Raw genomic sequence first — 26,891 nt, 5'->3', positions numbered from 1 at the left:
CATCCACCATCTCTCTTACTGTAGATGTTTGAAATTTGAAACCATGACAGAAAGCACCGAACTTCTGGAATGGATCAGCAGCTAGAGATAATCAATTACCAACTCAGCTGTAAGCAGTTAATGATTTTGTAAAATAGATTTGGTGAGGGCCTTCTCTCTGTTTGAGCCTGTTGGGCTGTGTAAGGTTAAGAGAGGAAGTAATTTAACTAAAGTGTGGAGTTTTATCATAATAGTGTTGGTATCAGTCACTGAATGCTGACTGACATCATGATCTGTCTACTCTGTGAAAGGTCTGTTGGATTTTTGCCGAGGTGCTCCTAACACCTGCATCAGTAAGGTACCTGTAGCAATTAACCCCAAGATTATGCATAGACCTTGGATGTCATCTTGGAGATCCAAGAGCACTTGTAGCAGCCTACTACTAGGTTGTAAATGATGCAGTTTCTCTCCCATAATGTGCTGCAGTCTTTCTATAAGATTCTATTTTTTAAAGTGTGTTTTTTCATATTTTGATATTTATTTTGTATGAGAGAAACTTCACTAAGTGAGTCTAATTTTCAAAATGGGTTTATTCTTCATATTCATTAAAAATTGTGGATCAGGAAGAACATAGACATGTTAAATACTATGTAAACGTACTTCAAATATTGTAACTATGATATGGCACATCATTTAAATCCAAAGTACTTATACAGATTTCAGCTTGCAATAAGACTACCATTTGAAAACTGCTTTCAATTTCACTCATAACACATAGTAAACTTCAGAGATATGCACTCTCACCAACTGCCTTCCTAAAAGGGGCTACATCAACATTGGTTATTGTTGTTTGTATAGAGCTGGGTTACATATGAGACCTGCTTCAGTGGAACAGAAATATGCACTGTCTGCTGATGTTCTTGATAATCTATAGTGACCAGTGGGCACAGCATGGCACTGGAATCTATCATCTCCCTCCACCAACCCTCCCCCAACAACATTTTAATTTACTTTGAAAAGTTTTTGGTGAAGTTTTGATTTGTTTTGTAATATCCCTTTACCTGTTAAAGTGGTTATCCTTTAGGAAGTTTCAGAGGAGGATAGGGTGGGTGGGGTGGAGCCCAGAACCAGGGATCACAGTCTAAGGATACAGGGTAAAACCATTTAGGACTGAGACCACGAGTAAGAGCCTTTGGAATTCCCTACCACAGAAAGCAGGTCAAAACATTTATGATTTCAAGGAACAAGAACAAAGTTGCTAGAAAAGCTCAGCAGGTCTGGCAGCATCTGTGAAGGAAAAAACAGAGTGAACATTTCAGGTCCGGTGACCCTTCCTCAGAACAGTTCTGAGGACGATTTGCCGGACCCAAAACGTTAACTGTTTTCTCCTCTACAGATGCTGCCAGAGCTGCTGAGCTTTTCCAGCAATGTTGTTTTTGTTCCTGATTTACAGCATCCACGGTTCTTTCAGTTTTGAGGATTTCAAGGAATTGGATATAGCACTTGGGACTGATGGGATCAAGGATGTGGGGGAAAACGGAAACAGGAAATTCCGTTGGATGATCAGCCATGATTGTGGTGAATGGTACAGCAGGGTCGAAGGGCTGAATGGTCCTGCTGCCCCAGTTTCTATACTGCCAAATGGACGTTGTCAGATCATGGTACTAAGTTGGTATTAGAAGAGCTGCGTTTTTGACAGCACTCTATTGATTGAAGTGGTAAGGAATTACACACGTAGGGTGTTCACTGGATTGGCTGGACGATGCTGACATGAAGTGAAGCATTTGTCAGGCTGTGGAGCAAGGTGTGCACTGGCTCAATGGCGATGCAGATGGGACACACCACCAATCAGGAATTCAGATTGCACGACTTTCACTAACCGCTGGGGAAGAAGGGTTCAATACTTGCTTAAGTATTACCACTGGGAGATATTACCTGTGACCATTTTCCCTGAGAATGTGGGGGTTGAGAGAAAGAGAACCTGTGCCAACAATCCCTGAATATAGGCGTACATCTCAACACCGAGATTACAAGCGAATTAAAAAAATACCTTTTTTAAAAAAATCAAAAGCACACAGACAGCCACATCAGCATCTGCTCAGTGCATTGGGAGTGTCTGCTGGTAACTTGTTCCTGGGAAATAATTGAATTGCCAAGTCAGTGGGGCCGGAGAGGAGTCTACAAGAGCTTCCAGGTGATTTTGGTGGCAAGTTGCCTTCACTCCAAATTGGTAGCTGCCGGTAGCTGAGTAACACTGCGGGCTGGGCACGGTGCCCTGCTCCCTGGGCCCGTCACTCGGAGGCTGCTGGAAGTAGAAGGGGCTCGCCGGCGCTCCTGGGGGGTAGTGAGGCGGAGACGAGGAGTGGAGCTGGCGGGGCTCGCCTCCAGCGTGAGGAGTCTCTGCGGCGAAGCGGGGCAGCCGCCGGCACTCGCTGTGGTCACACGGCCAGCGCTGGGCTGGGGAGGACAGCAGGAAGAGGGAAAGGCTGGAGATCTTGTGGATGGCTCTCCTGAGGGTGGCGATCTTGGACAGGCGCTTGCCGTTTAGGTCATGACGCAGGCTCAGGCGCAGAGCGTTGAAAGCCTGGTTGTAGTCCAGGATGCGCTTCCTCTCCCGCACATTGGCCGCAATCCTCCGGGCTTTGGACCGCACCGGCCTGGAACGTCTCCTCGCCCTGCTGTCCTCCTCTGGCCCGCGCCGGGAAGTTTTCACTGGGGGGTCAGCCCTGTGTCCCTGGGCTGCTGGTGGAGCCTTCCCATCAGAATAAGGCAGCGGCTCCACTCCTGCCTTACTCCTGTACGCGGCGCTGGGCTGATCCATACTGACACTGACTCCCAACATCCAGGCAGTTCCAGCTCAACACCTCCCACAGCACCATCTCTCCCCCTTTTAAAACACACACACACACAGCCCCACGTAGACCACGTGATGGAAGGCTCACCTTTCTGTAGCAAAACTACTTCAATTCCACCCCCGACCCCCACTTCTTTATTATTCATTTAACCCATTCTATCCTCTTTTCTATGGACAGACAGGAAGAACCCCCCATCCCCTTCCTCGCCTGGCAAACTTCCACCCGTTGCGTGGAAACGCGGAGGTGACAAAGGCTCTACTTTGATCTAAATGGACTTACTTCATTTTTCAATCAAAAAGAATTGCGAAAGAATAGCGGATGCTGTTAAAAAGAACAGAATTTGCTGGAAAAACTCAGCGGGTCTTCGGGTTCCGAGGTACCCTCTTGACTGCTGAGCTTTTCCATCCACTCCTCATTTTCCTCCCCCGACCTGTTCAGAAATATTATTGCAGACCTCTGGAACGGGCAGGACTTGAACCCAGGTCTCTCGGTGCAGGGAATGCTGCCTCTGCACCAAGAGTCTCGCTGTCAGTATGTTACTCTAAGACGGTCACACAACAGCGACTTTTTTAAAATGGAAACATTGACAATAGTATTAGTGGCTGACCTCAGCCTGAACTTTGGGAGCGACTCGCGGATGATTTGAATGAGCGTACCTGCCTCAAAGTGCTCCACTAACAAATTACAATCCAATCCCAATCGTCGTTGGGGATTGTTTCTAACTCAACACACCCAGGGTGGATCGGTATAACATTTGTCAGGCTGCAGCGCACAACGTAGTTTTGCTGTAATTTTGACCGGAATTTAATGCCGTTTGAAATTAGAATTTAACTCCAGATAACCGCGTGCTTCTGGTGGGATTTGGCAGGAGGGAAACAGAACTGCAGTCAACGCAATGCTGTAATGCGGTACAGTACTGCCTTCTGATACCACGGAGAGAATTAATTCTAAATCAAGTGCACTCGAGGTTACACTGCACTAAACTGTGTCGTACTCAGTCCCGCTGAATTTGCGGTTCACTTTGCAAGTATATTGGGTTTGGTAGCGAGCAGATAGTTAGCTGCTGCATTTACAGATTGACCTGTACGTTTAGTTTCAGCGTCATACGAACTGGCGTCGGTGCCAGTTTGATTCCCATATGAGAGAATCTTCTTTCTCCTTGAGTTTTCATTGCATTCCCCCCTCAGTGTGAGAGCAGCCCCGGCTCCGGCATGGGCCCCCATTGATACCAGCAGCTGCAACAGCAACGAGGGCCCAGAGGCTAGACTTGGAGATGCTGCAAGGTTGGATTTTCAAATCCCCTCCCAACAGTTCGAGTAAAGACAACTGTGACAGGCGACCTGCAACGATCCTGGTACAAGTTACATCAATACTGCCTCCTGAGTGAGATTGACTTAATTCTGTTATAACATGCTGTGTTAGTGACTTGGGTGTTCAGGACACAGTTGCAAAATTTGTAAATCACAGAAGACTTGTAAGTGCTGTGAGAAGGATAGCAATAAACTTCAAGAGGGCTGAGATGGGTTGGTGGAATGGCCAGACAAGTGGTTACCCATTCAGATGAGTGTGAAGCCATTGATTTTGGTTGAAAGAATGGAAGGAGGTACAACTAGAAAGGGGCAAAGGGACCTGGGTCTGTATTTGCATAAATCATAGAAGGGGTCCAGGACAGGTTGAGAGAGTGGATAAAAACTGCATCCTAGATGTTATACATAACAACAGATGCAGAGAGTGCAAAAGTAAGGAGTTCATAATGAGACTAAATAATCTCCTAAATGGAGATGTGTCTCAATTAGAGGCACCCACATTTTAACAAGAATGCAATTTATTGACAATAAACTTAACGTAAACTTGTGAAAGAATGTTGGATTTTCCTTTTTTTAACCTGCCATTATTCTTTCACACCCCCTTTTTGCTCTTTTAAAGTTTCTCCTGGCACATTCTGTACTGCTGTAGGACTTCTGCTACTTTGAGCCCTTGGTAGTTGCAATATGCCTCCTCATTTCTCTTTATCGAATTCTGTGTATCTCTTCATATCAAAAGATCACTGGATTTGTTGGTTCCAACCTTTGTTTTTATTGGAGCATGTTGCTTACATATCTGCTTGTCTATTTCTCTCCTACTGTTAGGAGACCAAGGGTACGCTCCCAGTAATGTGATTGCTCCTTTTTGGCTTTTAGGTTCTACCTATATGGGTTCATTTGAGGAGATTGCTAAGATGTTATCCCTTCTTACTGCTGTAACCGATGCTCTGATCAATATTGTGGCACCCCTTCCTTGTCTTTTCCCTGGTCCCTACCCTGTCTCACCAGAAGACCTTGTATCTTGGAATATTGAGCTGTCAATCCTCCATCACCCCACTTTCTACTCTGTCTCAGTGATTGCAATGAGATCATTTTAATTTGTGCCCTCAACTCATCTGCCTTATTTGTCAGACTCCTTGCATTAAAATAAATACCACCCAACCTTGATAAACTCCCTTGACCCTTAACTGGCCTATAATTTCTATGCCTTCTTGACTTCCTTGCTGTCTCTTACAGTTTGGACTGTTCCTGTCCTCCAGTGGAACCTCCTCTCCGGATCCCACTTGTCAAAGGCATTTCCGCTATCTTGATTGGAAAGAAGCTGGATTGCTTCATAATACGTTCAGAATCTTGTTGTTTAAACAAGAAGCTTAGAAGTTCTACAGTTCTACCTCTCCATATCACTACACTCAAGAAATTATTGGAAAGTACTTTGAAGAATATTTCAAAGCTCTGCAAAGCTACATTGATGGAAGTATCTTATTGCTACCAATTTATGGAAGCTCCTAAGTTGCACTACGACAATGCCATTGAATAGGAACCTGAGGTGAATATGTCTATGAGAGAAAAGGGCCATATTGCAGTTAGAATATGCAGCTTGAATTCATACCTGAAATTAACACAGAAACTACTGGAGAAATTCAGTAGGTCTGGCAGCAACTGTGGAGAGAGAATTGGATGTAATGTTTGGAATCTGATATGTCTCTTCTTCAGAACAGACTCTGATGTGACACCCCAGCCAAGTGGAGTGGGTCCCCCGGTGCGTGATTTCAGTTTTTTGAGATCAGGCCTGTCCTTTGAACCATATAAGTTGTAGTGTTAGATCAAAGCACTTCTCGCTTGCTCCTTGCCTTTTGTTTGACTGCATGACAATGTTTCTCTTAATGGAAATTTCCTCAGCTTTAGATGAATGCCATGTTTTTAAATCAGCAGATGCTAACATGTCCACTGCAACTAATCTAAGGCAGGAAAGATATACCAGTAAGACTTGAAAGTAGTTCCTCTTTCTCAAATCATTCATGTTACTTTTCCTCTGTTATTCACCACCACGAATAACTCGCGCTGCCAATTAATCAATTTACCTGCAGACCCCAATAAGGGCAATGCATTGACACTAAAGATGAGGAAGTTGAAAGCAGTTCATTCATATTTATCTCCATTATCCACATGTGGCTACTACTGACTTATTACAAAGTTTGAGTAGATTGAGGTACTCAAATGCAGTTAACCGATGAACTTGTCTCAAAGTATTCAGTCCTGTCAGGGCACAGCTCTATTTGTCATGCACCTTGATTTGGTTGTTAATAGATCAAACAATTTGCTGTTAGAAGCCAAAGTAGAGGTCATTGATTTTGTTGCCATCAAGCTAGTTTTGATAAAATAGATAACTTGAATTTGGGATGCTATGAATGTAGAGGCAGCCTGAAGCCTATTCCACAGTTAATACAGGGTTACTGGCAAAATACTGTGGATGCTGGAAATCTGAAACAAACAAGTGAAGAGTTGATGGAATATCCCCCACTTGCCTGGTTTGACGATATCCAAGACAAAGCAGCCTACTTGATTGGTACTAATCCACAAGTATCCACTTCCTCTGCCACTGATGCAGTGTGTACTATCTATAAAATGCACCGCAAAAATTTACCAAGGCTCCTTAGAGTGCACCTAAGAAACCCTTGACCACTATCACCTAGATGGACAAGAGAGCAGATAGATGGGGATACTACTACCTCTAACTTCCCCTCCAAGCCACTCGCCACCCAAACTTGGAAATATATTGCTGTACATTAGTTATTGTTGAGTCAAAATCCTGGAATGCCCTCCCTAACAGCATTCTGGATCTACCTACAGCAAATGGTCTGCAGCAGTTCAAGAAGGCAGCTCACCACCACCGTCTCAAGGGCAGGTAGTGTGTGTGATAAATGCTGGCTCAGCCCGAAAATCCCAAATCCCATGATAGAATTTTAAAAAGAGTTATCTTCATATGGCACATGTTTATAAAGAGGCCAATTCTTGATAGGCACGGTCTGAGACAAGGGCTGCTTATTAACTGAGTACTGTGAGAGACCAGATGTTGACAAGACCAGCATTTGTTGCCCATCACTCATTGCTGTATGAGCTGATTGGCTTGGCAGTTTCAGAAGGCAGATCAGTGTCAATGGACATTGCTGTAGGTCTGGAGTCACATGCAAGCCAGATCAGGGCAGGAGGCAGATTTCCTCCCTTAAAGGACATTGCTTATTTTCTGTTGTGGGCTGTTCTTTTTGGTGTTGGTGTCCATGGCCAAGTTGTTATAGCAACTGCTCATCCTGGTGATGCGCAACATTCTCTGCCATCAGTTAGTGAAGGCTGTTTTAGACTTTCATGTCACATTTACAAGCACCTTTGACAGCGTTTTATATGCTGCTGAAGAGGAGTTAGCCCCACACAAGGACCTTTTGGAAGTGGGCAGCCTGTGCCCTGAATAGGAAGTAACGGGTTGAACTAACACTCAATCATTAGCCCTGGCTGTCAGGGTTGCTCCTAGTGCAGTCTTGTGTTGACTTCATTGCTTTGGGTAAATTCCAAGGATAGGAATTCTGACTGAATTTTGTTTCTCTTTTAAGAGTATTGTGAGTGAATTTAAGTGTTGAGAGAGTGTAATGTTCCTCTCTGTGCTACACAAATATTTGTATTTAACCCAGGAAGAGGACCTTAGCACATGCACATTAATATTTATACACAGGCACTTTCTTGGCTGGGAGAGTGGCAGTTGGATTCTGGCAATAATTTTGGCTGCTGCCTAACTGTAAAAACTTAAACAGATGCCAACCTTGATTCAGTAACAACTGCCAGGCATGGATCTTGGGGATTGTTTAAGCTTCAGATAACAGGGAGCAAACAAATTAGATTGACATCAAGCAAATAATATACTTCCCATAGTCTAACCCTCATTCTCACAGCCCATTAGTCAACAAATAATAGTTTAGAAAACATTCAAAAAATGTTCAAGCGCTTCCAGGAGACAACAACAGGAAACTGTTCTGCAGGTGGGAGGAATGGTATATGAAGCTTCCTGCTGATATTCCATAAAAATTTCAGAACATTGAGGTGTTCCTGCTTTATTCTTGGCAAAAATACAGATATGTGCTTTAAACACTGGAATTTCGTCTACTACAGGAAAATCTTGTCACTAGAGGTGACACTTGTTTTAGTGTGGGATACGTATTGTTCAAGTTCTCATGAAACTGTTGAATGATCAATCACAGAAAGGTGCCTTTGAGTACAAATCCAGTTAACCCCCTTATAGCTCTGAATCTTTGTCCCTTCAAATATTTATCCTGTTCTCTTTTGAATGTTACTGCCAAACCTGCTTCCATCATCCTTTCCTGCACTTGTGAGCTTATATTTTCATTTTAAATTATTAGTAGGTACATAAATCTTTATAAACTGTGTTCATTTTCTGTAAGGTTCTCACACATTTTGCCTTTTTGTTAACTCGTATTTTCAAAATTCTGAGCATTTTTATTGGAATTGCATGCATTGTATTTGATATGTTATGAGAGCCACATACTTTCTTATTATACAAGCTAATTAAAACAGAGAGAAACAAATTACCCTCCTGGCTCTTCAAGAATTAACATGACAATGTAACCCATGTTCTTGAATTATTTCATTGAGCCCAGATCTTTTACTCATGTAACCTTGTGGAGACTATCTCTGCTACGTTAAGGTGGAATGTCCAAGTTCTGTTACAAGCACTTTGTGATCTAGAAGAACAGTTGAGTAAAAATCTCTCCTATTCTCACTATCTGTGTCCTTGGAAGGGTTTATAAATGGGCACCCAACTCATTTCTCTTTATAAAGATGCTTTCCTCAGTTACTAAATCCTGGGTGGGTATTTGAAACTAGATCTGTTGGTTCAGAAACAGTGATGGTACCCAGTGCACCACAAGACTACCAGATCACTGATCCCTCACCTCAGAATTACAGAGAAACTCCTGCATTCCCCAAACAGGTCTACTCTCCTGGTTCCCAAGTTTATCATATTTCTACTATTTAATCATAAATTACATTAAATTCAAATATTTTCCAGAATAGACTCTAAAATGGGAGTGCTTTGCATCTCATTGCAAATGCTGCACTTTTCAACCTCACCTTCTTCAGTGCCATTATAACCCATGAACGAATCTTATTCTGTAGCCACCATACACCCTTTTTACTAAAAAAAAACATAACTTTGTTGTTGGTCAAGCACCAAGGGAGATCAACTTTTGCATACATCTGTCCTGCATAGAATTGATCATAAATTATACATGAAGTGTGTAACTGCTAATGTTTATTTAGGTTGGAGCAGAATTGGGGTAAAGCCAGTAGCCCTAATTTAAACTGTTGAGGAAGGCAAAAAAGTGAAACTAAGAAATAATTGCCTCCTCTTTCAGCACAGACTTCCCAAATATAAGGAGGAGATCACCTGTCAACCAAATTGGGGCCTGTTTATTAGACATATATCACACAGGATAAATTGGCACTGCATTACCAATTTTTCCAGACCGGTATGTTACTACTGCCCTATTCAATCCAGAATTGATATAACTCATCCCATGCTGAAATTTTAGAGCAAAAATAGTCACTGATTCAGAAAAAGAGTGAAAATTTTGCCCTGCAGACATCATTTTTATGAAAAATGAAATAACTGTGAATGCTGTAAATCAGAAACAAAAACAAAAGTTGCGGGAAAAGCTCAGTAGGTCTGGCAGGATTTGTGAAGAGAAATCAGAGTTAATGTTTTGAGTCCGGTAACCCTTCCAAAGAACTGTTGGCAGCTAAGAAAATGTAGTTTATATGCGGAAGATACGATGGGAGGAGGGCGTAAGGAGTAAATGATCAGTGTGGATAGAGCCCAAAGAGAGAGAAGAATAGTTGGACAGACAAAGGAGTGGATAATGATCTGGCTAGGAGGGGGAATAGCTGCTAATGGAGACTGTTAGTGACCAACAATTGGTAGTGTGTAATGGCAGGCTATGTGATAACAAGGCCTGGTGTGTGGGGTAAGGGGCTAGAACATTGGAGAGTTCTGCCCGTAAAATTATTGAACTAAATATTGAATCTGGAGGGCTCCAGGAAAATGAGGTGTTGTTCTTGTAGATAATAAAATGTGAGGCTGGATGAACACAGCAGGCCAAGCAGCATCTCAGGAGCACAAAAGCTGACCTTTTGTGCCTAGACCTTTCATCAACGTCAGCTTTTGTGCTCCTGAGATGCTGCTTGGCCTGCTGTGTTCATCCAGCCTCACATTTTATTATCTTGGAATTCTCCAGCATCTGCAGTTCCCATTATCTCTGTTGTTCTTGTAGAATGTGCTGAGTTTCACTGGAGCACTACAGGCGGCCTGAGACAGCGATGTTGGCCAGGAAACAGGGTGTGTTAAAGTGGCAGGCAACTGGAAGCTCAGGGTCATTTTTGTAAGCAGAACATAGGTGTTCTCTGAAATGGTCACCCAGTCTATGCTTTGTTTTCCCAATGGAGAGGAGACCACATTGTGAGCACCAAATGCAGTAAACCAGATTGCGGAAAGTGCAGGTAAAGGGCTGCTTCAACTGGAAGGTATGTTTGGCCCTTGGATAGTGGGGGGGGGGGGGGGGGAGGAGGAGGTAAATGGGCAAATGCAGGGGAAGATGCCATGGGACTGTGGTGGTGTCATGGGAGTGAAGGAGGAATGGACCAGGGTATCCCGGAGGGAATGGTCCCTGCAGTAGGTGGACAAGAGAGGGAAAGAGAATATGTGTCTGGTGGTGGCACCTTGCTGGAGGTGGCAGAAATACTGGCTAATGATTTTCTGGCTGTGGATGCTGGTGGGATGGCAGGTAAGGACAAAGGAACTCTATCGCTGCTGTGGAATGGAAGAGGGGGGGTGAGGGCGGAAGTGCGGCAGACGGGTCGGATCTGTTTGAGAGCCCAGTCAGTAATGGTCGTGGGGAATCCTCGGTTGACGAAGAAGGTGGACATTTCAGAGGTTCCCTTGTTGAAGTTGGCCTCATTGACAGAGACAGAGGAACTGGGAAAATGTTCTGTATTCAGCAACGGTCATAGTTTTATCCCTCTGCATCCCCACCTAAATGAATTTTAGGCATGACATGACATCAAACTCTTCCATCATCTTTGCCTCCATGCTCACTCCTCTAGACAAGAGTTCTCTCCCTGTCCCACACACCCAGTCATGCAGCTCCAAAATTCTCCCTCCACCTAGACCCCTCCCTCTGACCTGTCCTATATGTGTTTACTGAGAACTGTTAATGTGACATTGGTCACCTCAATTTCTCTGTCCCTTTTACCCAATCAATCAGTCCCCCTCTGAACTGACTGCACTCTGTGTGCTTAGATCGAACCCTGACCTTGTTATTAAGCCTGCCGATAAGGGTCTGTTGTAGTCTGGTGTACTGACCTCTACATTGCAGGTGCTGAGCACCAGCCCTCAGATACATCCTCCTGTCTTCCCCTGGACCATGACTCACCATGGCACATCAGACCGTTGTATCAACTATCGTAACTGACCTCATCTGGTGATCTCCCTGCAACTGCTTTCAAGCTGATAGATCCCCAGGCCCACACAGCTCACTTCTATCTCCTTCCAAAAATCCACAAACAGGACTGCCTGGGCAGATCCATTGTTTCAACCTGCTCCTGCCACACAGAACTCATCTCTTCCTACCTTGATTGGGTGTTTTCTCCCCTGGCCCAGTCCTTGCCTACGTACATCCAAGATTTCTCCAAAACTTTACGCCAATTTTGGACTTTCCAGTTTGTAGGCTCCAGCTGTCTCCTCTTTACCATGGTCGTGCAATCCCTCTACACATTGGTCCCCCACCTGGATGGTCTCAGGGCTCTCGGTTCTTCCTGGATCAAAGGCCTGATCAATATCCACCACTTTCTCTGTCCAACTGTTCTGTCTCTATGTGCTCTATCCCCACCTATCGTTCACTTTTTACACCCTCCCCACACCCTATCTTGTAAATTTTCCTAGCTACCGTCAATTCCGAGGAAGGGACGCTGGACGCAAAATATTAACTCTGATTTCTCTCCTCAGATGTCCTGAGCTTTTCTCGCAAATTCTGTTTTTGTTTCTCATTTGTGTAAAATTGCTGCTAAATCCGCTTTCTCATTTGATTTAACTTCTGGTATTATTGGTTATTTTCTCAACTTTTGGAGCATCGAAAACTCACTTGGATTTGCTTTCCAATTCTGATTAGGAGTCGTCCCGATCGTTTCGCGTTTAGCAGAAGTGGTTTGCTGCTGTTGTGCAGGGTCCATTCTTAATCCCGAAAAAAGTTCACGACGCGGCTATAACTTTATGAACTCGTTTGTCCATCGTGAAAACAAGTTTCTGTGTTTTTGAAATGGTCAGGATCTGAGTTATTCTAGAGTCACAGAAACAGGCCCTTCCGCCCACCATGCCGGTACTAGCCAACAAACACCAAACTAATCCCATTTCCCTGCACTTGGATCAGAGCCTATTATTAAATCTAAATTAAGTAACGTGGAATTTAAAAAAAAGATTCGTGCAAATTTGCAAACGTTTCTTAAAGACAGCCCACATGTATATCCTCAAGTTGGTATGACTCAAACTCTCTGCACTTGGACCGAGCCAGCTATAAGAAGTTAAACTTCCAAATAAAAAAAAGAGATTTTTGAGACTGCATTCTACAAATGCCAGTGGTTTCAAATCTGACCCCTTTTAAAATAAGTACAATACCGGAGCCATTTACTTTCTGGCTAAACTGGAGAATGCAAAGGAACCGCAACTCTATTCTTTATCGTTACTCACAGTTTGAATATTTTGTGTTTGTATTATTGAAATATTGGAACAAATCCAAGTTTTTTGAAGATCCTGAAGAGCAGTCATGTACAGTATTCCGAATAATATATTTCATTTATATTTGACAAATTCTCGTTTTATCTAATCAGTTCTGATTTAACGGTTTATAAAGCTTTTATCTGATTAGCTAAAAACATAAGATTTCTCCGTAAGTACAATTAGCAACAGCCAATTTGTCTAATACTCCAAACCTTCCTCACTCCTTTGAACTCTGTTCATTGACGTACTGGTGGGAGAAGGCGCCAATAAATCACAGCAAGGCGGGCCCCAGGCCATGGAAGGTAGTGGAGAGCACTTCAAAGGTTAGAAAAACTCGCCAGCCAAACAAAAAAAAATTACAATTAGCACCTGCGATAACTGTTGACTTGAGCCATCACTCTTGAATCACATTGCGGCTTGTCACCTGTCTTTAAACGGAACCGTTCTCCCAAATTAATAGATCAGCAACGCGGGAAAATAAAAGACAAGTTTGGGTTGATTTACCGTAATGCGGATTCCTGGAAAAAGGTGCCACTTATCTATTTATGAGCTATCATTTTGTTTTCGACGCGACAATTTTTCTCAGTTTCAGGTTTTGTTCCCTCTTCCCCTGTACGTACAATTTAGACTGTGATTACCTCTGACTGAGGAGCGAGGCTGCAGTTTGAATTAACTCTACCCTGGCAACAACCAGCCATCATGGCAAAACAAGGCAAACGTGCACAGAGACTATCAGTCAGGCAGTGGTGTGAACCAAACTGACACTTCACATCAAAAATTTCTACCAATGTTTTGGTGGTAAAGAGATTTCTTGACCCAGATTTACTAACTGATATTATTCTAACATGAACAGACAGAGCTTACAGGGTTAAGGATGATGTGCAGGCAGATGGAATTAGTTTAGAATAGCACCATGATAGTTGTATGCGTGATGGGGAGATTCTCCTATGCTGTTTTATGCTCTATCACATAACACGTTTCCTTTATATACAAGCAAGAAGAGTGGCTACCCACATTTTAGAAACATGGATCAAAAAATACAGGTCATTGTAATTGCTAAAGGGAAATAAAAGGCTGGCAGAATTTCCGAACAGTGAAACTTACCCAGAATGTTTAACATCAGGCAAGAAATAGGTTCTATTAACTTCCGATAAAGCCTTTAACTATTACTTACAGGAGAATGAGGGACAATTAATTGGGCACATACATGTGGGTAGCTCTTTTAATTAGAAACTAGCATTCTACAATGTTTTTTGATGCAACGTTTTGTGTGTAACAGTATCTACATTTGTCCCACCCAGCCCCAAAATCAAACAGCCTGTAGAGATTTGAAAAGGGAGTTAAAAGCTGAGGTGTCTAACTTGTGTTTTGCTTATTTCTGTGCTGGACCAATATCCCTCATGTTTAAAATGCTGTTCTTGAAGAACAAGAACATGCCAGTATCTGCACACCTTTACTGCAATTCTTTGCTTGACTTCAGCAATACCTTACATAATTGTGGGAAGAAAGCCAGATCTGACAACTCCATGTCATTTTGTGGGTTATTTCTTTGAACCTAGCCTATGATTAATCATACATGTAAGGAAGATGGAAAATATGTTTATCAAATAGAAAATAGAATATAGAAACTATCTTGTGCTGAGTTAGCTAGTTTTAAAAATTTACTAAGGGGACGTGAATGTTGCCAACTGGCCAGTGTTTAATACCTGTTCCTAGTTGCTGTTGAGAAGGTGGTGGTGAGCTGTCTTCTTGAACTGCTGCAGTTTGTGTGCTGTGGGTTGATCCACAATGCTGTTATGGAAGGAATTCCAGGATTTTGATGCAGTGACAATGAAGAAAAGGCGATATATTTCCAAGTCATGATGATGTGTAATCTGGAGGGAATCTTGCCAGGAGTGCTGTTCCCATGTATCTGCTGCCCATTTCCTTTGAGATGGAGGTGGTCTTGCATTTGGAAGGTACTGTTTGAGGACCTTTGGTGAATTCCTGCAGTGTATCTTGTAGATAGTACACACTGTTGCTACTGAGTGTCAGTTGTGAGGGAGTGGATTTTTGCGGATGTAGTGACAATCAAATGGGCTGATTTGTCGTGTATTGTGTCAAGCTTTTGAGTGTTGTTGGAGCTGCACTCGAATATTTCATCACACTCCTGACTTATGCCTTGTAAATGGTGGACTGGCTTTGGGGAGTCAAGAAGTGATTCATTCGCTGCAGTATTCCTAGCCTCTGACCTGCTCTTATAGCCACTGTGTTTATCTAACAAATCCAGTTGAGTTTCTGGTGCATGGTAACCCCAAGTGTGAGATTCAGCGATGCTAACACCATTGAATGTCAAAGAGTGGTGGTTAGATCATCTCTTATTGAAAACAGTTGTTGCCTAGCAAGTGTGTCGCAAATATTACTAGCCACTTGTCAGCCCAAGCCTGGATATTGTCTAGATCTTATTGCACACGGACTGCTTCAGTGTCTGAGGAGTTGCAAATGGTGCTGAACATTGTGCAATCATCGGCGCACATCCCCACTTCTGACCTTATGGTGGAGGGAAGGTCATTGATGAAGCAGTTGAAGATGGTTGGGCCTAGGATGCTACCCTGAGGAACTCTCGCAGAGATGTCCTGGAGCTGAGATGACTGACCTCCGACACCGACAACCATCTTCCTGATTACCGGGTATGACTCCAACTGGCAGAGAGTTTGTCCTCTGGTACCTATTGATTCTTGTTATACAAGGGCTCCTAGATGCCACACTCAGACAAGGATTGTCACTCTCACATACCCTCTGGAATGTCATTTGAGATGGCTTTTGAGGCAGTAAAAGTAGCTCTTAGAATTCCTGGGTTTGGGAAGGAAATGTTGCCAACAGATTCTGGTTTTGAGCCTCAGTTTGTAGCTCCTACTGAAAGGTGTGCTTTGGGATGTCACTATGTAGTGCTCTGAATAAGCATTACTGAATCTGAAAAGTTGACTCTGCTTCCTCTCCACAAATGCTACCAGACTTGCTGTGTTTTCCTATCAATTTCTGATTTCCAGCATCCCCAGTTCTTTGGTGTTTTTTAAAACAGTGTTAAAACTGGGTGATGAGGGGTGAATTACCTTCCCCACTTTTCAACCTCCCCAATTTGGCACAACAAAGGTTTATATTAACACAAGGTTATACTTTTTTCCAATTAAAATGTAGTAAACTAAGTTTTAATGTAGCAGTAAGTGGCCAATTGCAAAGTTGGATTGAGCCAAAAGGAAAGGATATTTTTATCTGCTAAAGCTAAGAAAAAAAATAAAGACAAGGTATCAAGTTTGCATATGCACAGGAACAAAGTCTAAAAGGGATTAGACTACAGGGCAGACAGTGAGAATTCAACCCATTGCATTTACTCCAAACCTTTGAAGAGCATCCCACCAAGACCCATCCTATACTTGAATCCCGCATTTCCCTCAGCCAATATACCTAATCTGCACTTCTTTGGGCTGTGGGAGGAAAGCAGACTACTCAGCAGAAACCCATGCAGATACAGGGGGAGCATGCCAACTCCACAAAGACAGACACCTAAAGGTGACGTCAGCATCAGGGTTCCTGGTGCTGTGTGGCAGCAGTCCTAACCACTGTGCTACCCTTAACAGGGTCACGTCCTGTTCAAAAGTAAGATACAACTCAAAGTCCTTTGCGTATCCTGGAAGCATAAAGTTTTAACCTGAGACCATGTTTGCCCCATTGGCATGTTAGATAATAAGCAGTAACAATTATTTCAGTTGTTCTTTGAGTGTTTTGATGTTTCTTTTTAACCTACATTATCATGGGGCATTGTTTTTTCTTGAATGACGCAGAGGGAATTTTTCAGCTTTATGGTTCTTCACTTCTTCTCCCTCTGACAAAAGCAGCTTCTTGAAATACGAGCTTATTTGCGTGTTTCTGTGTCTGAGTTCATTGTCAATAAGCTGGATAGTTGCAGATGTTTTCATCACCAATATATAAACATCCTTCTGTAAAAATAGGAGATACCTGACTTTTAAGGCCTCCCAGTGTGAAGGCTGGGTTTGCTGGCTGCTTTCAGTGCCTTTGGATAAAATGTTCAATTCAACTTGGCAGTTGTTTAATCTGAGTTAAATACTGGCCACTTACAGCCGTTTTATGTCTATGTTTTCAGGCCATGAGAGTCGCAGGTATTAAATTGGACAGTGGAACTTAATAATCAATGGTCCATATTTTACGACATCATGTTAGCAAAATGAAGCAATCTTGACTTTGTCTCCCACAGACACTCAGCAAACGTATCTTAATCTCACACCTGAAAAATAGACAATTGTGTAAGGCACTGAAGGCCATTTTGAGCCATATGCCATAATAAAATGGGGGGCATCAAAAGTTCCATGGAAACCATCTTCACAGAAGGCTGAAGAGTTAGCATGGAAAACATTCCAAAAAATATTAAGAGGGCATTGTGCCTATCTGATACCTGCTGTGCACTGATGTCTTGGAGTATTACATCACTGAATCTTTGAAAGCTGATCTACATTAGGATAAAGGAAACACACTTTATTGAGAGATAGTAAGAACTGCAAATTCTGGAGTCTGAGATAACACAGTGTGAAGCTGGTGGAACACAGAGGGCCAGGCAGCATCAGAGGAGCAGGAAAGTTGACATTTCGGGTTTGGATTTCTAAAGAAGGATCCCAACTCTAAACATCAACTTTCCTGTTCCTTTGATGCTGACTGGCCTGCTGTGTTCCTCCAGTTTCACACTGTGTTATTGCACACTTTAGTGCGATATTTTTACTAATTTATTGTGTTTATGGGTTTATGGATGAATAACATGCAGAGTAAACCTTAGGGCAATGATGAAAAATCAATAGATTGTTGATGAAACCATGTATACTGGTAAAACTGAATATTAAGTGGTGATTTTTTTTTCTTTTGGAATTATCTAAGAAGATATAAAATATTCAACTTCTCCAGTAACAGTCACGTGACTCAATTTGTCCATGTAACAGATACTAATAGTTCATTAAGAAAATTTCTCCTGCATATTTATTACAAACACTATAATTTCAACTGGATGTTCTTTGATATCTCCTGTTGAAGATAAGGTGAACATCTAACCACTTTTCAGGACATGTTTGTGACCATTCCATACTGTTACCCTCAGTCTTTGTTTCCTATCACAGTCCACCAATGTACTTATCATAGGGTTCTTAGCAGATCAGGCAACAACCATCTTCAGTCCTATAAAGATGTAGAGACAGTGAATCAACAACAACATTAAGAATTGAATATATTTGGCTTTGTTTGGAATTGTGCAAGAATTCAAGCAATTTAGTTTCTCTTTAAATCAAAAACATAATGTTTCTTTCATGTATGAAAACAATTTTGCAATGGCTTAGTCAATTTTGAAGTATAGAGAAATTACTTAATAACAATTTGCATTTACATAGCATCTTTAACATGATCAGATATACCAGGGTACTTGACAGGCTGTATGTCAAAATTAGATTTGTACAATGTCACCATTGAATTAAAAATATATATCTAGCTTTCATTAACCTGGTTTGTTTCCAAGCCACATAAAAGTTTAATTCTGCATTTACAAAGTCGTATTGTTTACAATTTAATTATTTTGTCTTACTTATACAAACGTTTGAGTTTTAACCCATGCAAAGTACTCTAGATACATGCTAACCATAAACCAGCTTGTGACTTTATAGAGATTTATAGAGTCATGAGGGTAAATAGACAAAGTCTTTTCCCTGGCGGAGACGTCCAAAACTAGAGGCAGAGGTGAGAGGCAAAAGAATTAAAAGGGAGCTAAGGGGCAACGTTTTCACGTAGAGGGTGGTGCATGTATGGAATAAGCTAAATGGTGGAGGCTGGTACGATTACAACATTTAAAACACACCTGGATGATTGTATGAGTAGGAAGGTTTAGAGGGATGTGGGCCAAATGCTGGCAAATGGGACTGGATTTATAAAGGATATCTGGACAGTGTGGACAAGTTGGACCGAAGGGTCTGTTTCCATGCTGTATATCCTTATGACTCTATGAGTCTAAGTCAGTTAACGCAGCTGGTTTGAGAAGGGATGGCAGTAGTTTAATTTCTATAAAAATCGAAAGAACTGTGGATGCTGTAAATCAGGAACAAAAACAGAAATTGCTGGAAAAGCTCAGCAGGTCTTGCAGCACCTGGGAAGGGAAAGACAGAGTAAACATTTCGAATCCGGTGACCTTTCCTCAGAGGGAGGGTCACTGGACCCAAAATGTTAACTCTGTTTTTACCTTCACAGATGCTGCCAGACCTGCTGAGCTTTTCCAGCAACTCTGTTTTTGTTCCTGACTTTAATTTCTGTACTGGCTGAGACCACTATAAAGGTCCCACCTTCTCAACCTCTCTCCTTGCCTGAGGCTTGGTCACCCTCAAGTGAAACCACCACCAGTTGTCTCACTGCAAAACAAGAGTAGTTCCCTGGTACAATGGTGACTTTATCTTTACTCTGTGGCAAGGAACTCACTTCCTGATTCTCTAATGCTGTTCAATCACCTTTAATGTGTAAGTCAAAAGTCTTCTCTTGCCTGGGTTAGTGCAGCTCCAACAATATTCAGGAAGCATGACACATCCAGGACAAAGTCACCTGGTTGGATAACACCACATCCACCAGCTTAAACACTCACTCCCTTCACTACCAGCTGGTATGGACAAACGGAGAGAGAGAGACATTGTGAGATAAGTTGCCCTTTTCTCCTTACCTCTAACAGTCTGAAACAAAATGTATTTTAGAGAGAGCATTTGAAAACTTTGGAGTGTTGTATTTTTCACTAATAAACACAGAGCAGACTTTTGAGTAAGTTTAAATTAAAAAAAGTTTATTTACTCAACACTCCAGAATGTAAACACAAAAAAGAACTACGACACACAGACACAAACACATACACGTATAGACACGCACACAGACACACATACACAGAGACACACACGCACACGCATGCACACAGACACATGCGCATGTTATCAGTAGAAACACAGGGTGGAATCAACCCAGCTTCTGAATGACATGCACATTATTGAGAAAATTGCAAAAATAAGGCAAAATCAACAGTAAGGAGATTCTCAACATCAAGAGCAAAATGTCCTATTTTCCAACCAAGAATTGATCAGTGAGATGAGACTATCACTCATGAACAGTGAGGGAACCATCTGCAAATACCTGCATGCATTAACATCTTACTTTTACCGAAGGTCACTTCATTGATAATCTCCCAATTACCAGATTGAAACTAGACAATTCCCTATATGAAGGTCAGAGTGGGTACCTGGTGAATCCAACTCACCACTTGTTCCTCTAACCCTCTGCCCGGGACATTAATCACCAATATCTTAAGGCACATTTCATTGACACTGACTGCCTGCAATCCCTCTCCATGTATGTTGGCAACCAACACACATCAACTTCACCACATCATTATGCCTTTGCTTTGTTTGTTAGATGTAGTCACACTCAAATGTTTGTTTGTTTCTTCATATGCTACTATTCAGAACTGAACTAATCTAGGGACTTTGTACATGCGTTAAAATATTTTTATGAATAAAGTATATTTTTTAATTTAAACAATTATGGCACATCTCTGATCCATTTACAATACAGTTCTGCACTTCAGCACCACAAGTCAGAGTTCATTGGTACCTATTATCTAAGGCACATGTTGCTTTCCCACTACATGCATGGTGAAGGACACATCCTGACTGATAGCACTTGACTGGGTGAAGGGCTGGGTTTTAAACATGGCACAGGCACCAGGGATCCTTGGGTGTTCCAGCAGTACTTCTGAGGTTGACGATACAATGAGTAGGGTACCACAGAGGGAGGTGTAGGGTATAGGCAATGAGCCGAAATTTAGAAAATAATTTGACTTGGAAATGTATTGTCATTCCATTAATCATTGTTGTGTCAAACTCCTCAAAATCCCTCTTTAACAGTTCTGTGTGACTACCTTAGAAACAAGGACTATAGCTGTTCAAGAAGATGGTACGCTATCACCTCACCATGGGTAATTAGGGATGGGTGATACATGTTGACGTAGTAAGCCTTTCCTAAACCTTATAGAAAAGTATGGATATTGGAAGAAATTGTAACTCCTATTGAATGAGTTGCTTTGCTGGTTTGTTTATGTTTGGCTCTTGCAAATGGAGAAAATCAACCCAGCTTCTAATCACATAGACAGAATATCCAGCTCAGAAAAAAAAAATCCACCATTAATGCTTATATAAATGCAATGTACTGTAGACTAGTAACATCCTGGAGGTTACCATTGATTAGAAACTGAACTGGACTGGTGATATCAATACTGTAGGCACAACAGCAGGTCAGACGCTCGGAATCCCGCAGCGAGGAGCTCACCTACCGATGCCCTAAATATTGTTTGCAAGGCATAAGTGAGGAGTGTCATGGAATACATAAGACCATAAGAATAGGAGCAGAAGTTAGGCCATTCAGCACATCGAGTCTGTTCTGCCATTCATTCACGGCTGATAAGTTTCTCAATCCCATTCTCTGCTTTCTCCCTGTAACTTTTGAGCCCCTTGACAATCAGGGTCTTATCTATCTCTGTCTTAAATAAACTCAATGACCTGGCATCCACAACCTTCTGTGGCAATGATTTCCATTGATTCACCACTGCCTGGCTGAAGAAGTTTCTCCTCATCTCTGTTCTAAAGGGTCTTCCCATTGTGTAAGGTTGTGCCCTCAGGCCCTAGTCTCTCCTGCCAATGGAAACATCTTCCCAATGTCTACTATATGCAGGCCTTTCAGTATTCTGTAAGTTGCAATGAGATCCCTCCTCATCCTTCTAAACTTCATCAAGTATTGGCTCAGAGTCGTCAAGTGTTCTTCATATTTTAAGCCTTTCATTCCAATACATCCTTCCTGAGGTATGGGGCTCAAAATTTCTCACATTACTCTAACTATGATCTGACCAGAGCCTTATAAACCCTCAGAAGTACATCCCTGTTTTTAATATTCTAGTTCTCTCAAAATAAATGCCAGCATTTTACATCCCATTGCCTTGATAGATGCAGCAGCAACAATCAACATGGACGAAGTAGCCCGCTTGATTGGCACCACAACCACAAACATTCACTCCCTCCATCACTGACACTCAGTAGCTGAAGTGTATACCATCTACATAGTGCACTGCAGAAATTCACTAAGGAAACACCTTCCAGACCCACAAATGCTACCATCTACAAGGACAAGAGTGTGTGCAGGTACATTAGAGAATTACCACCAGCAAGTTCCCCTCCAAGCCACTCACTGCCCTGATTTAGAAATATATTCAGCATCAATGGATCAAAATCCAGGATTTCCCTCCCCCAACAGCATTAGGGTCCTATCACAGCCAAGGGACTTCAGCAGTTCAAGAAGGTAGCTCACCACTACCTTTTCTACAGCAACTAGGGATGGGCAATAAATGTTGGTCTATACAGAATTGCCCATAACCCACAAGGAATTACATTTTGTTTACAAAGAGATACTGGAGTTTGAAATGAAAAGACAAAATGTTGGAGAAATTCAAACTGTCAGGTACATCGGTGGAGAAAGAAACAGCGTTAATGTTTTAGGTCCAATGTGGTTCTTCATCTTTAATATCTTCCATAATGTTTCCATAGTTTATATTTACTTTCACATGAAGATATAACCTGAATATATGCAGAACATATGGTAGAAGACATCAGAAATATCAAAGCAAGGAATGATTTTCTTTGTTAGCGAGGAGGCATAGACGCTTAAAATTAGAAGGGACACCAGAACTAAAGTGAAAACAATGTTTTTGGACATTTGGAAATCTGTCTCCCACAACATGATTGAGGCTGGAGGTCCCAGCACTTCCGTTAAGGACAGCCTCTAATACCAGCCCAGGGGTTTGGTCATATTCAGTCAACACTTGGCCAGAGTCAAGATCCTTTCTGCATAAGAGCTGAGGAGCTGAATGTTAGGTTACTCACTTGTCCTGGCTCTTCCTACACAATTGCATACTGCTTTCTCCTGTAATGAGAGAAAGGAAGGTATTAAAGGAGATAAGAATGGCTATTAGTTTTGATGCAGGAGGGAGAACAGTGATGTGATGTCCTGGGTGATTGAGCAGGCAGTGGAGGTATGGGTGAGGGAAGACGTTGCAGGCAATGGTGAGAATGATAGAGCATGAGCCTTTATGAGAGGTGGGTGCAAAGATCAGATTGTGGCCTCTTCTTTAACAGATATGAGAAGGTCATTATCCTGCTTCCTATGCTGCGACATTCCACCAGATGGGATATTTTTCATTGGAGTATAGGAGGTTGAGAGCTGACCTTATAGAAGTTTGCAAAATCATGAGGGCTAAAGATTGGGTTGATGGTAGGTGCCTTTTCCCTAGGATGGGGGATTTCAAGACTAGGGGGCATATTTTTAAGGAGTGTGGAGTGAGCTTGAAAAAAAACATGAGGGACAAATTTTGTACAGAGAGAGCGTTTCGCATGCGGAATGAACTTCCTGAGGAAGTGGTGGATATTTGTACAATTACAACATTCAAGACATTTGGATAAGTACATGGATAAAGATGGCTTGGAGAGATATGGACCAGGAATAGGCAGGTGGGATTAGTTTAGTCAGTGGTTATTTTTGGCATGCACTGGTCCATTTCCATGCTGTATAACTGTATGACTTTGTGACTGAGACTACGCTGACCCGTTGTCACTGTTCAATCAGGCCAGCAGAGTCTGGTGTTGTGGCCTCATCTGTTGGTGATGAGGAAACAGGATGGTCCTGTGTTACACCAGGCAATGCACAAAGACTTCCAGATAGCTGGCTACAAAGCCATATGTGGGACAAATGTCAGGAACCATACAGGGCAGCTGCAGATTGACAGTCTGTCTCCAGATACTTTAAAATGGCCTTTTAAAGATGACACCATGACCAGTCTGTTCTGGGACACCTGAGCAGTGGTGACTTCTTCTCGCGATGGTATATGGTACAATCGGACTAACATCAGACAGGATGTATAGGGGCATGGTAGGTAATTAATGAAGCTAGTAGGGGACAATAGCACAAGAAAACTCACTAGCCCTTGTGAAAGAAACTCTCCATGAAACTTAAATCGACAAAATATAGCTAAAGAAAAGATTTAGCCCCGAATGTAATATCTTTTTACTTTCAGTTCTGCATTTCATTTAAGAGATTAATTTCACACGAGGGAAGTTATTATCAATTATTAAACTATTCATAAAAGTTAAGAGAAAGGTAATGAAGATTTTCCAAGGCTACTGGGGCTATGGGTTTTTATGTGATGTTTAATTACTGGCTGCCTGATAAGATTTAGTTTCAACATAAAATGACCTTTATTATGTTTTCCAGCTAGCGTTCTTAGTAGCAAGTACCTAAGGACAAACTCAATCCCAGCAGAACAAGATTGTTTTCAGTCTTCACAGTGAAAGATAAATTCTATCCAAGAGAGTAAAATCTTAATTTCCTCTTTCTTTCAACTTTGACCTCTGATGGAAATATCATTTGACCATATGGAGCTGTCCAAGTCTTTCTCACTGACCTTCACATTGACTTCTTTGGAAAGAACAGCATGCATTTACATGATGACTTCAGGATATCTCAAACTTCGTAAACTCAATAAAAGGCTTTGGAAATGCAGCTACTGCTGTGATACAGGAATCATTGGAAACAACCTATGCGCAGCCAGATCCTGCAAGCAGCAATTTAATAATGACTAGATAATCTGCATTTTGTGTCATTTGAGTGATACCAGGAGAACTCCCCTGTTCTTGCACAGAGCAGTGCTCAGGGATACAATCCATTTAACGAGAAGGTGGATTCAACCTCATTTAACATTTCATCTAAAAGATGGCACTGCCTCAGTTACTTCACTTGAGTGTTAATTGAGATTATGCACTAAATCACTAGACTATTTTTAACAGCACAATTTCTGACGTATCCATAACTTGAGCCATGCTGACATTTTCTTAATGTTTTCTGAGATGCAGCAATGAGAACAGTGAAAATATTTTTATATTTGATGTTCAGTTCTGCTTAATGATTTTAGAGCTATGCCATTTTGCTTAGCAGATACTCCTCTGGCAAACCATTTGCAGACATGCCCAGTTATGTAGGCTATTTACCTGTGTTACATTTTCTGTTTCCATCTGTCTTTTTTTATATCCTGTGTGCATACGTGTCAGTATTTTTGCCTCTGAGTCACAAAGTTGCAAGTTCAAACTCCATTCAGGATGTCAGCTGCAGTACACAACTTCAGTTGTTCAAAGTGTTACACTGTTGATGATTCTGTCCTTTAAATGAACGTTAAACAAGGTCCTGTTTGTCCTCTTAGCTTGGTTTGAAAGATCCCATGGCACTACTCGAAGAAAAGCAGTAGAATCCTTTCAAATGTCCTACCATTAATTATCAGCACCATTAAAAACAGATTATCTGGTCATTTATCTCATTCCAGCATTCACACAGCTCTCATTTTCCATATATTGCAACAGTGACTATACTTCAAAGGTGCTTCAGTGACTGTGAAACACTGAAGGTATTATATGGGTGCTATATAAGAGAACGTTCTCTTCTGTGCAGAAGTAAGAACTGTACACTGTTGCCTTGAAGGTATCACAGGCCTGTGTGGTTTATTGCCTTTTTAAAAATCATTTAAGGAATGTGGCTGTCACTATTTCGGCCAGCATTTATTGTCCATCTCTACTTTGCCTGGAGAAGGTGGTGGTGAGCTGCCTTCTTGAACCATTGCAGTCTACTTGGTGTGTGTAGCCTCATAACACCAGGACTGAGGGAGTTCCAGGGTTTTGACCCAACAACACTGAAGGAACAGCAACATATTTCCAAGTCAGGATAATCAGTGGCTTGGAAGGAAAGGTCTGAGTGGTGTTCCCACACATCTGCTGCCCTTGTCCTTCTACATGGCAGTTGTTGTGAGTTGTTGTGGAAGGTGCCGTTGAAGGAGCCTTGGTCAATTTCTACAAATATTTATCTGAGCCAATCAGGTTTCCAAACTTAGCACAATCTACTCAGGAAACTAATATGCGGACATTCATTATCATTTGAAACCCACCGTAAGGCCAGTAAATACTTTTCTTTCATGAAAGTTTATGTGGTGCAGATCAGAAGTACATTCTCAAATGAACTTGCTGAAATCTTTGCAGTGTTAAAATTCAGAAATTATGGGAGGCAGGACTTAATAACAGCCTACTGCTGTATTCTTGAATTGATTGCACTCTTTGTAGTCGATCTGCCTTTATTCCAACAATCCACATTCTACATTGTGAGTGAGCAAACTAATTATTGCTGTTGTCTTTAAATCTGAAATATATGAGGGACACAAATTACGTGACAATAGAATGTGAAGGGGCAGGGAGCAATCAGCTCAGTAGATCTAGATGAGACCAGTGTCAATAAGCCAGGCAGCAATAACCACAATAATCGCAAGACTTCTTATAAGTTCCTTGACCTGCAGCTATATAGCTGATCTTGTTTCCTGAGTAGACTTGTTTTATTTAATTGTATAGTGCATCATGCACTATAATTAAAGCAGTTAAGTGCTATGGAATGAAGGGAGTCGAGAGTAATGGAAATATAGAGGTTAGCCTTATTTCTGGTGTTGTGGGTGGGGGATGTGGCTGGAGGTTAGAAGTTGATAGTGAAAGAATTTGACCCTCTGAGTGCTTCCACAGGAATATGTCAATTACAATTTGTCCTGAATTTATTGTAATTCAAAATATAATGTTCTTGTTACAAATTTCTGCCAGTACATGTCCTTTTGCATTGAATGCAACTTGCTTTGAAGCAGAGATCATCTTTCAATTTTAGCTACATCTTCACTCATCAACATTAATATATGCTGTTAACAATTTGTTGTAATAGTAGCTTTGAGTAACTACCATTATT

General features: G+C 41.8%; 1 protein-coding gene across 1 annotated transcript; it reads right to left on the bottom strand.

Annotated features, from left to right (window-relative positions):
- Nucleotides 1–603: 603 nt before the first annotated feature.
- LOC125464730 (class A basic helix-loop-helix protein 9) lies at nt 604–2,869 on the bottom strand. The gene has a single exon (XM_048557473.2). The coding sequence runs from the start codon at nt 2,819–2,821 to the stop codon at nt 2,078–2,080; it is 744 nt and encodes a 247-aa protein (XP_048413430.2). The 5' UTR covers nt 2,822–2,869; the 3' UTR covers nt 604–2,077.
- Nucleotides 2,870–26,891: the final 24,022 nt, after the last annotated feature.

The sequence above is a fragment of the Stegostoma tigrinum genome, chromosome 27, assembly GCF_030684315.1.
Source record: "Stegostoma tigrinum isolate sSteTig4 chromosome 27, sSteTig4.hap1, whole genome shotgun sequence".
Lineage (NCBI taxonomy): Eukaryota > Metazoa > Chordata > Chondrichthyes > Orectolobiformes > Stegostomatidae > Stegostoma > Stegostoma tigrinum.
Note: the sequence above shows the minus strand (reverse complement) of the source record. Positions and strands in the feature narration are given on the sequence as shown.